General features: G+C 37.6%; 1 protein-coding gene across 2 annotated transcripts in view; it reads right to left on the bottom strand.

Moving 5' to 3' along the window:
* Positions 1 to 260: 260 nt before the first annotated feature.
* The window catches only part of LOC141497951 (BRCA1-A complex subunit Abraxas 1-like), a 31,762-nt gene continuing 19,571 nt past the window's right edge, over positions 261 to 12,451 (bottom strand). For both annotated transcript variants that reach the window (XM_074200835.1, XM_074200836.1), the window contains exons 3-9: positions 10,119 to 10,155; positions 6,245 to 6,311; positions 4,081 to 4,274; positions 3,290 to 3,409; positions 2,260 to 2,344; positions 1,548 to 1,662; positions 261 to 1,126 (exon numbers count right to left, since the gene is read on the bottom strand). In XM_074200835.1, coding sequence (XP_074056936.1) covers positions 555 to 1,126; positions 1,548 to 1,662; positions 2,260 to 2,344; positions 3,290 to 3,409; positions 4,081 to 4,274; positions 6,245 to 6,311; positions 10,119 to 10,155 — 1,190 coding nt within the window. In that variant the 3' untranslated portion in view covers positions 261 to 554. The remainder of the gene's footprint in view (positions 1,127 to 1,547; positions 1,663 to 2,259; positions 2,345 to 3,289; positions 3,410 to 4,080; positions 4,275 to 6,244; positions 6,312 to 10,118; positions 10,156 to 12,451) is intronic.

Genomic DNA, 12,451 nt, shown 5'->3' with positions numbered 1-12,451 from the left:
TTCATCTGCAAAATAAAGAGTTGATTAGCTGTGGTTGGGTCTTTAAAACACCAATTCTATGAGTAGGTGGTTTAAAAGATTTAGGAGACAATTACCAAATATATGTAGACATATACACATATCCATGCTTAACTGTAGCCTGGGGGGGAGGGGAAGGGAAAAAACCCAGTGCACAGCAAAGTACTGAAGAAAATTGACAAGGAAGCAAAGGAAAGATGGACAACTTGGAATATCACTTGTAGTGTTTATTATATGGGCTTTCTTGAAATGGAAATTTTTGCATTACATTATGAACTTGCTCATATATTGCTGCACATATGACAATGTATTTTCTTATTTTGTGTTTAACTTTGAAAAATAAAAGAAATTAAAGACAACAAAGAAAATGGCTAGCAATTTTTGCCATACTCAGAATATTGTAATAAAAATATTGCCACATTCCTAACATAGTTTTCCAAAAATATTTTCTATCAAGCAAAACTTATTCAATTAGTAACACAGTAAACTATTTCCCGTTAGTCGGCTGGGACAATGAAAAAACTTCTATGAATGGTTCAGAAAATTGATGATGAGGAATATTCAAAGAGGTTCTTCTCCTCACTATCTTCATCAGACAGTATTTCTATCACTTCAACTACTTTCTCATTTCTTTGCTGCGAGGTTCCTGCTCCTGCTCCTGCTCCAGCTATGGCTCCAGCTCCGGCTCCGGCTCCAGCTCCAACTATGGCTCCGGCTCCAGCTCCAGTTCCAGCTCCGGCTCCGACTATGGTTCCAGCTCCAGCTCCGGCTCCAACTCCTGCTCCAGCTCTTGCTCCCAAGTCTGACTCTGAATCTAATTCTGATTCTGCTGTTGCTGCTTTCTCATCTAAACGTTTCTTCTCAGTTTCAAAAAATTCCTGCAAAGCTATGGCATTTGTTTCATCATCTTTGGGAAACTGAGGATTTTCCACCAACAGAGTTAATTCAGTCACAGACTTGAGCTTACTCTTACAAAGCCTTTTCCGAGATGTTTTCTTGCCTTTGGCACACACAGTGCATGAATGAAGAAATTCCTGACTTGGAAAAAATGTACGAAAAGCCTGGCAGACTACAAGATCCTTTTCTCTTGTGTCTTTTCTTCCTCCTCCTAAATCAAATAATATCATTATGATTATTCAGTAGCTTGACATGGAAGGTGAGGGTATAGGGCCTTTTCTGGCTTATCTGATCTAAGAGTCCAAGCACAAAATTGAATCCACAAAAAGCCTTTTTCTTAGACTGTTTGGCAAACTTGGCTTACATCTGCCAAAATGGACTTCCTGAACTGCAATCAAAGAGAGTCCTTTTCCTTTACTGACCAGACTGTTGACTACATCTGAACTTGTTAAACTGAGGTCATTTCTAAGTTTTGCCTGGCTGATTATTTATAGGGACCCAAGCCATCACTCTGAGCTTTCCTCATAACACAGAGAGTACAGGGGTTGCTTGGGAAATAACAGTTTTAGCCATCTGAATGTGCAAGGTAAAGCTAGCTAGGTAAAAATATGGCCATTAACTTTTCTTTTTACCTGGTTCATCACCCTCTCCTCTCTTTTTGGATGCAATTTCTTCTTTCAGGTTATTTAGTTCTTCTATAGATTTTTTTACTAGTAGCTCACTCTTGATTGTTTGAATGCATACATCCTACAAAAGAAAATTTATTTATACAGACAACATGCCAATTCACAATACTTTAGTAATCTATACTAAGTAAAAGTAATTCTATTGGAAAGAACAGAGCAACAATCACAAATTTTAACTATTTCTAACCACTTCACACACTAACTCCTGCATTTCTGCAAGGGCAATTTTCTTCCTTCCCTAACAACAATATGGCTAATTAGGGGTGGGTGGGGAAGTTTAATATACCCCCCCCAATTACTACCCAAGTCAAGTTTATGGTTTGAAAAGTTTATTAAAATAATTTTCTGAATTAAAAAAAACAACTTTAATGTAAGTCTATAACAAATTTCTAAGGTTTTTTTGATAGATAACACTTCCAGGCAAAATTTGTGTATTTATCTAGAAGATATACTAAACATGCAGAGCTAGCACGATTTCTAAATCTAGAAACAATATTGAAAATTTGGATAAATTTTAAATAAATAGTGATAAATAAATAGTGAGAGGATATGAAGAGGTAGTTTTAAGATGAAGAAATCAAAGCTATCTATAGTCCTATGGGGGAAAAACCCCACTAAATCACTATTCACAAGAGAAATACAAATTGGTTAAAATTACCTTTAATTCCTTCTGTATAGTGCCATAAAATTCACTCATTCTGCGTGCCTCTTTTACAGTTCCATCTGCATTAAAAAATTCTGCCCTATTGGTGAAAGACAAAATATTTTCTCATGCATATAGATTTGCAAAACTGATATTTATTCTTCATCTGTAAAATGAAGATTTGACTAGCTGTGGTATAGTCCTTAAACACAGATTCTATGAGAAGGTGGTTTAAAAGAATTTGGAGATTCCTTGTTTCTCAGAGCTAAGGTCCAGCTAGCAGGTGGTGGACGGAGCTTGGCATCACAACAATCCTTTGCCCTCTGGATCATATCACCTTGGCAAAATGGATTTTTTTTGTTTGTAAATGTAAAGGTAATTATGTCCTATCTCACTCTTTGGGGTCAAGCTGTGTCTCTCAACAGAGCCCCAGACCCAATTTGGGAAATAATTTCATAGCCTTTCACTCTCTTCAAATACTGTGTGTGTGTGTGTGATTAATTTGTATTTCCCCTTCTATATATATGCTGCTCCCCCCACAAAAAGTATTTTAAGCTCCTTGAGAACAGGACTTGGTTCATGGTATCTTAGTATAGGGTCTCATAAAAAGGAAGCAATTAATTATGCTCACTGATCTACTTTTAGGGAAGCAATGACAGGCATAAAAGGAGCCCTCAGGATTTGATTAAAGGAAGATAGTATAACTTTGTAGACAGACTAGATTCATAGTGATTTTAGCTGTATATTGGGTTCAAGTTTAGATCGGTTTTAGATTTTGTAATACAAAAGACCTTATTTAGGAAAGTGGTATATTTGAAATTTAAGGACCTAGGTAGCAAAGTGGATGGAGTGCTGGGCTTGTAGTCAGGAAGACTACAGGAAGACTCATCTTCCTGAGTTCCAATCTGGCCTCAGACAATGACTAGCTGTGTGACCTGGGACAAGAAAAGCTCACAAAGAGTTAGACACAACTGAAAATATGACTGAATAACAACAGCAACTTTGAAAGATAAGATGAGAGTTAGTGGCTGAGGAACCGTCTTACCCATGTGCGTGTGTTGCTCGGTCTAAGGCAGGGGATCTAGAGGCGCCTGACACAGTCTTATATGTCTGGAACTCTGACATACCCACGTTGGTCAGCACTAAAGGTACTTTAAGGAAAATTCTAAAAAATAGTTTTGGAGAAAAAGTTAAAGCCAGGCTAAAAATGAGCAGTGGCATTCTATTAGCTTCATTTTCCAGCCATTTCCATTCACTACCAGGCTACCCTACAGAAATGAGAGACAAGGATCCTTGATTACTTGTCCCAAATTAAGTGTTCAGCTAAAACTGATCTACTTTATAAGCAATTGCTTTTATCTAAAACATTGTTTATTATTTTAAATATTTTCAAAGAAACACTTGTTGACTTTACAAGGATTACTTCACTTAAAATAGAATTCAACTATAATTAGTTCTATCTAATATTTTGACTAAAGCTATTAAGTCAGTGCATTTTTGACAGAAGTCTTGATGCTGCATGGAAAAGGTTTCCTGTTTCCCAGATATCCATGTTTCTCATGTACAAAATGGAAAAATAAGGATAATTCTATCTTTATTAGTATTATTGAGAATAGGAGAAATTTGTGATTTCCCTCCTATTGGTACCAGGGATCATTATGACCCCTGGGTTCAGGAAAATCCAGATATGAAAGGGAAAGGTTCATCTCAGGAAAAAAAAAACTATGTACAAAAAGTTGTTAAAACAATATAAACATTTTTATAAAATATTTAAGAACTACTGAAAAAACACACCATGAAGTTTACTAGCAAATCTAAATCTGGGCCAACACTTACCCTTCCTGAAATCTATGTAATGCATGATCCAGTACATGAGTGGAGCCGTTTCCTGTGGCTTTGCTTGATGTTAGCAACAGAAGAAGTAGTCCCGAATTTGAAAAATGATGCTGTAGATTTTGGTGAAGAGCCTTCTCTTGTGATGTCACCTTTTGGCTTTTATTACATCTGAATTTGTACCAACCAATCACATTCTAAGGGAAGGGGGAAATCAAACAAATCTAAAACTGTGCTACCACAATGAGACAAAATAAAATATTGAAAAATACCAATCAACATTTAGAAAAACTGCCGACAAGTTTAAAGATTTACATATATGCATTCTGTACATTCCAAAATACTGGTTTATACTTATGAATTTCTTAAGCATTCCTCAGTCTTTACTAAAAAAATTTCAAAAGAGGTCCTACTCAGAACAACTTTCCTATTTTGTCCTACAACCGACCAGAACCTGAGAGAAGGGATTATTTTTCTTAAATGAATAAAGCAAATTAGGATTGAGGTTTTCTTTGCCTTTCTATTTCCTCATTCAGGGACAAGCCCTTGTCCATCAGTCAGCCTCTGTAGTGCAGGGCAGATGATAGGATTGGTATGAACCTTCTGGAATAGTCTCCTCTACCTTGGGCAGAACCTCACCCAATTAGGAAAGTTCATTTCTAATTAAAGTGTAAACAGAATCTAATCTAGGTGAATTCTAGTCCTAAAGCATTAGGCTCAAGTCCTGGAAAACTCCCACTGTTGAACTGGACTGCTCTCTCTCTCTCTCTCTCTCTCTCTCTCTCTCTCTTTGTTTTTTTGCAAGGCAATGGGGTTAAGTGGTTTGCCCAATGCCACACAGCTAGGTAATTATTAAGTGTCTGAGGCCGGATGTAAACTCAGTTCCTCCTGACTCCAGGATTTGTGCTCTATCCATTGCTGCCACCTAGCCGCCCCTGGGACACTTCTTTTTCAGTAATCTCCAGGGTTTTGTCTTTGTCTTCCAAGAAACTACTGATCATCAATTTATTGATTATTTGTGAGTCTAACTAATAAATTGTTTATTAATTACTCAGAAACTCTCTCAGGCCTTTTATTTGTAACAAACCTCTAATTTCAAATAAGGTGATTTTTGAAATATGGGATTAATGAAACTAAGTGGAAAGGTAAAATTCTCCAGGACTTAAAAAAAAACCCAAAATGTTTACTCAGATAAAAATATTGAAGCAGAAAGGTGAGAGGCTCAAGCCTGATCAGACCAGAAAGAGTATTCTCTTCAATTCTGGGGCCACATTTGAGGAAAGGTCCTTGATAAGCTGAAGGGTACCCAGAGTGGGGCAACCAGGACAATGAAGGGTCTTGAATTCAGGCCATAGAAAGATTAGCTGAAGGAATTTGGGATCTTTAACCAGGAGAAGGTCAGATTTATCAAGAACAGTCAGCTATGATGGAGAAAGGAGCTTGTCCTGCTTGGCCTCAAAGGACAGAACTAAGAGCAATGGGTTTAAGTTGACTGAGGTAAGAAAAGACTTCTTAACAATTCAAGCTACCTCAAAGTGGAATGGGTTTCCTTGGAAGGCTAGGGTTCCATGAGGGTTAGCAAGGTAGCCCAGCAAAATCTGCCCAAGTACTCAAAGAATCTCTTTCTGAGGCTACTCTAGTCCAATCTCCTCTTTTGGCAGATGAGAAAACTGAGCCCCAGAGAGAAGTGCCTTGCCCAGTCAAAAGGAAGGGTTGGAGCCAAGTCCTCTGGTTCTGGAGCCAGTGTTCTTCCCATGCAAAAAGGGAGAATCCTTCTAGTCTGGGGTCCCCTTTGAGTTCGGGTCTCCCTCTCAAATTCTGTGGTAAAGTGTTTGTCACTCAGGTTGATAGAGCCCCTTAGAGTTTGAAAAGGCTTCTTCTCATGCAAACCTGTTCCAGTACAACACTCTATCTCCATTTGGCAGACACATCAGGGAATGGATTAGAAAAGCTCCGGGACTTGCCTATGACCTTCCACTGACTCTACTGCCTTTCAGTACTTCTTTCTATTTTGGAGGATAACATGGAAGATATTCGATATGAATAAATAGAATAAAAAGCCACGGGGGCAAAGTGAATGTGACTATTAATGTTGTCAGGAGTCAAAAAAGGTATCAGTGAAAGAAATGTGTGTGTGTGGGGGGGGGGGGGGGGCAAGGTTCAATACCTTTTCGTAGCACGGGATGATCTTCTTCAGTGCCTGCTCATTTATTTCACCTGATGAGTTATGAAAGCTAAAGAGGCATGTGAAAACATATTTCAATAAGATCCTTTAATGAATCACTCCTTCAATGCCAGTATCATATTGGAATGAGTCCTAATCCAAGTACCACAATGCAAGTCTCTAAGTACTGGCTATGTGGGCAAAAGTCATCATCTGCCTTGATACTGGACTGGACCCAACCACCCCTCCTAGGTCTATGTGACAAAATTTGACATATACAAAATCATTTTGTAAAGTTTTCAATTAAGGTCAATTCCCAGTCTACTAAGTGCTATTCTGTTCTTTATAAGCATCTATCAGCAAACTGCATTATTTCTTAAATTATTATTTATATCTTGTTTTTACAACACATTCCTTCTATTCCCCCCCCCATATCTCTGGCAACCGAATATAAACAAAGGGAGATCAACTGAATCTGAGAACACATATGGCATTCCATACCCATAGTCCATCACTTCTCTAAGAAGGGGAGGGAGGAGCAATTTTCTCATTTTTGCAGAGTCAAGTTTGGCCATTATAATGAACATTTGGTTTCATTTTTTTGGTTGTGCCTTACACTTATTTTTCTCTTAATACGTGTATCCTTTGGATGATTCTGCTTTTGCTTAGTGTAGAAGGCCTTAAATACTTTTTGTTAGCTGGGTAGAAGATTTGAATTGCTACTGAGGAAGTGTTGAAGAATAACTGCTACTGGTGACAAAACTATAATATAAAAAGCTCACCTCAAGTTCTTCCTTCCTACAGCACAGCAAACAGGTTCCACTGGAGTAATATATGTGGATTACCAACCAAAGTAATCACTGATATTAGAATGTTCAACAAATCCAATTAAAGAAACATAGCTCCTTAAACTCAGGTCTTAGTCCCTCTACTCAATCCTCTCCCTGACTTCTGCTATCAACTATAAAATTATCTGTTTCTGCTTTCAAAGCCTTTTATAACCTGACCCCAAGGCTACTTTTCCAGTCTTCTTTTATTTTACACAGCATCCACATGACCCCCCACCCCACCTCCAAATCTTTAATTCAATGGCATTGGCCTCCTTATCACTCTTTGAACAAGACCCTCAATCTTGCAACCTCAGGCACTCTCATTGGCCATCCCCCAAGGCCAGGAACATTCTCTCTCTTCATCTCTACCTGCTGGCTTCCCTCAAGTCCTAGTTAAGAGTCCCACCTTCTACAGGAAGCTCATGCCCTCCTTCTGTTGATGACTTCCACTGTATTGGGCCTAGACCTTGTTTGCAAAGAGTTGTTTGCATGTTGTCTCACCCCATTAGGCTTTGAAATCCTTGACAGCAGACTGCCTTTTGCCTTTCTTTGTAACCCAGCACTTAGCATTGTGCCCACGGCTTAATAAATACTTACTGGATGACTGATAGCCTCTTGGATGTTATATTAAGAGACAAAAGAAAATTAATGAGTAATTTTTATCATACCCAACATATATAATACAGTATTTGCAATATAACCAAAACTGGTCTTGGAGAGGTATTCATTACCCTCAACATTTGTTAGACTGGGAACCAATAAGCTGAATTTATTGAAAAGTAACTTCACCTACTTAAGGATTCCAAACTCTCTATGAGTTGTGCCAATTTGACAATCTACTATGTCTCAAGTACCCACAGCAAAAGGTACTGTGTGGAAGAAGAAAAATATTTGGAAACATCTTGATATAAAATGTGATGGGGTAGAGACAAAGTACTTTGAAGTCAGAAATGAGTGTCATGACCCCACAACCGAAGCTACGACACATCTATTTCTCCTATCAATGCAAAAACTCATTCCATTAAGCAAGCATTAAGTGTCTACTATGTGCCAGGAACTGGGGGATACCAAGAAAAAAAAAAACAACAAAAGGTTATATTCCCCTGGGAAAGACAAGATGTCCACAAATAAATGAATGCAAAATACATACAAAACAATGTGCAGGAGGCTTTGGAAAGTTTACAGCTTTAACAACCAGGATAATGGTTAAGTCCTCATGTGGGAAACAGGCATTTGAGTCAAACTTTAGGGATTCCAAGATGAAGGTGGAGAGCATTCTAAGACTGAAAGACAGTTTGCAATGGGGTATGGAGGTGAAAAATCAATAATAATGACTTCATATTTGTTTCTGTGTGAACAGATTTTAGTTCTGCTTGTAATGAAAAGCTACCAGGAGAAACTCCTTATTGAGTGTATTTGCCCTTATCTCTCCTCCCTAGACTTTCACATTTAAAAGAAAAAAGATTTGAGATTGAGAAGAGTTACTCTCCCTCTGCCCAAAAGGAATTCTGAAAGGAATCTTTATAGTTCCTAATTTGCATAGTCAATCCCACACATCTATGCCTTTATAATAACAACTCTCTAAAGACAAGGAATTATGTATTATTTTTCTAATACCTTTTCATTCCTGAGAAAGATTATCTAGCCAGAGTATTTGAAAATGCTATATATTTTATAGCTCAATACTTGGGAAAAACCAAGGCAGCAGACTAAAGCTAGACTTGAGTGAGTAAAAGCCAGGTTCCCAGTCTTCCTTGGACACTGACTAGCTATGATACTGTGGCCAAGGCACATATGATGTAGAAATAGGTATGGCCTGATTATCAGCCAGTCAGTACACAATAAGCAAGTACTGATTAAGAGTTTACATAGAGCCAGCCTGTGTGGTAAGCCTGAGGAGACAAAGGGAAACAATGAGGGAATGGAAAAAATAACAGAAATTCATTGAAGCAACTGATGCATACCACACTGGAAAGCTAACTTTAGGAAGAAGACTTATTCTAGCCTTGATTTTCTCAACTGATTCATCTTAGGGAGATCACTAAAAATACTCTTGGCCTCAATTTCTTTATACATAAAATGAGGAGGTTGAACTAGGTGACTGCATGATTCTGAATAAATGATTCAAAACATCTGGAAAACCCCCAAACACCCTAGAACGTGACATTAAAACAGTCACCTTTTTTTCACTTTCCTCAATTCTCTCCCCAAATTGCCCTATGAGTTACTCTATGAGTAGGCCTACCATTATACCCATTGTACTGTCTTCTTCTAAGAATCTCCTTTCCTGCCATGTAATCCTGAAACTTCTCTTTAGCCTTTCTATTGTAATAGTTTACACCGAGGTTACCTCCATTAGGGGCCTGGTATCACGAGAAAAGTGGCTGTATTCTCTATTCTTCCTTGATCAGATCCTCAGAGTTATACATAGCTGGTTTGTTTTGGATTTTTTTTGCAGCTGCTCAATATTAAATCAAGATATATTAATGGGTTTACAATTAATGACAGGTCCATATAGATTCAAATTTTCTTGACAAATGTGTTTTAATTATTAGGAGAGTTATTCTCATATAAGTGGAATAAATGATTTACTATAGGAAGATAAACGTATGGTAAGCAATGAAGCTAGTTTTCCAGGTGGTTAATGGAAAACAGTCTCAGATACATTAGATACTATGTGGACTATGGGGCAAAGACCCACTATAGTGGTTTAGAAATATAACAAGTAAAAGATAAGCAATGATCCCAGAAAGTAGTGGGTAAGGAACAGAATCAGTTAGTAGAGCAAGAAGAAAAGTAGTTGAATTCTTAAAACAAATGAGCAGGTGGCTGGTGTGAATCAAATGGTGAATGTGAAGGTCTGGAAAAAATACGGAAACTAAATCTCATAGGGGATGTGAACATTAATGTGGAATTAGTAAATGAATAACATTTCAGATAATCAGAAAAAAAAACCCTTTTTTGTTATGAGATGGTTGGTAAGCTTCTTGAGGGCAAGAGTTTTCTTTTTTTTTTTTAAATCTTTCCTCACCTATGCTAATACTTACCTGAAAAGGGGATGGCATGGAATGTGCCTTTGTATATCTGAAAGGAAAAGATGAATATTTTTATTTTAATTGAAATAAAATTCTTATCAATGCTTGAATGATTACAAACACTTTCCCAAAGGCATAATCTTAGCCTGCTATGTTTTCATGGAAATTCAAGATACAATAGTTTGTATTATGAGGGAAGGCCTTTCCATATTCTCTATACCTGTATTCTGTGTTTGTTTAATAAATAGGAAATGCCATGAATCTGTTGATATTTAGTAACTAATTTTACAATGATAACAAACTAATACATTCTAAGAAATACATTACATAAATTTTGCAATACAGCTGCCTGGAGTAGACTGCTCTCAGGGACCATAAAAGTGAGGTTCAGGTCCCACCTCAGGCCACATGTTGCCAACATGACTCTTGTTAACTCACTGAAACTCTAAGTGGTCCAGATATGCTCTCAAACTCAAAGGTGCAGAAATATCACCACCTCCAATTGGTAGAAGGCATTTCCTCATGGGCAGATCACTAGTTTGAACCCCATAGAAGATGCATGAACTCTTTTCAATAACACATAGGTTAACTATTTCGGTAGGAAAATGTAGAGAAGAGACAATTCTGTGTGTATTCATCTCCTTAGGCATCCATTCATGAGAAGTTACACAATAGGACGAGTGCTGTGCTTAGAATTAGAAAGTCTTAGTTTAATCACAAATCGCTCCCTTAATAGCTATCATGTTGTGTGGAAAATTTCTGAAGTCCTCTTAGGGTTAAAGAAGTGTTTACCTGCATTCTAAGGGACCCAGGACATCCTGTTTTTGCAATAAGACTGTTTTGCTAACTGAGGCACAACATCATTACCTTGAAAACTTTGTTATAACTATTTCTGTTCCTAGTCAAAATAAGTTACATAAGGTCACTAGGACCCCACTTTCTAGTGAGATATATACTTCGAAAATATTATATTCCTTTCCTGGCATCTAAGATAAATTTCCATGAATAGAGTATACCCCCAATCCTGCCAATGGGCTGAAGGGGGAAGGGGTTAGAGAGAAAGGGGCAGGGGAATTGCAGTTAGAAATTATAAAAACCAAACTTGTACTTTCTGCACGGCTATCTGTCTGTAAGTATGCCTTCTCTCTCTCTCTGGAGTAAATAAACAATTTTCTTTTGTTCCAACTAAGTCTCTGAGAATTTCTTTTAAGGTAACTTTACCCACACACAATGTCACGATCATTGTTTCTTCTTCCCAAAATGGGGATATTTTACTGCACAGGATTTCAAGAAGGGCTTTGTAAATCCTTAAGTGTTATATAAATGATTATTATTCATCATCACTCAATATTTAATGAGAGCCTACCATGTACCATTCACATTTAGATGAAGTATAAAAATTAATAGAATTATAAAAATAAGCCACAACAGTCTAGACCCACACATTCTCCCAATGGCTTCCATCTCTGATCTACTTGCAAGTTGAATCACAAACACATGGTGCACAGTCACTGATGGAATTAATGGCTGTTAGGGTAGCTGGTGGTAGAGTGAATAGACACACCAGCCCTGTAGTCAGAAGAAGTTGAGTTCAAATGTGACCCCAGACACTTGACACTTCCTGGCTCTGGGACCCTGGTTAAGTCACTTAGCCCCAGATTGCCTCACATCCAGGGTCACCTGGGCCCTGGACCCAGATGGCTCCAGAGGAGAATGTGAGTCTGGTGACTTAGCACAGCACTCCCTCACTCAAATCCAATTCACTTGCTTATCATGGTCCCTGATATCAGGGTATTCTTGAAGAATGAAGGAAAAGTGTTAATTACATCTAATTTAGCTAATGAGCACCCTTGCTTAAATTCTGTGCACCCAAAAAGATATGTTTTGTCATAATAAAATACATTCAAAATCACTCAGATTAAATCCCCAAGCATTGTACTGACTGTAATACAACCTGGAGGGGAGGGTCGAGGAACAAATGTTTAATGAAATGGTGCATTACTAAGCTTTCATGAAGAAAAGCTGTGTTGAGTAGAAATTATGAAAAAACAAACAGAAAAACCAAGAGAAACAGAAAAAGATAAATACAGTAAGAGAACAATAATAAGGATGAAGTTTTTACATTCTAATAGAGGGAGATGTTCTACGATCTCCCTCAGAACTCTACTATCATCAGTGGTCTAACAAATGCCAAATAAAAAGGAGAAACTGGAAGAAGTTTTGAAATGGACTAAAAAAAAAAAGAAAAAGGAAGAAATATACTGAGGGTGCGGGTAGAGGATAGAAAGGGTGAGGGGAAATTAGAACATGTAATTAGTTGGCAGAAGACTACAAAAACAAGGAGG

This window comes from Macrotis lagotis, chromosome X (genome assembly GCF_037893015.1).
Source record: "Macrotis lagotis isolate mMagLag1 chromosome X, bilby.v1.9.chrom.fasta, whole genome shotgun sequence".
Lineage (NCBI taxonomy): Eukaryota > Metazoa > Chordata > Mammalia > Peramelemorphia > Peramelidae > Macrotis > Macrotis lagotis.
The sequence above is the reverse complement of the archived record's forward strand: the minus strand, read 5'-3'. Positions and strand labels throughout refer to the sequence as shown.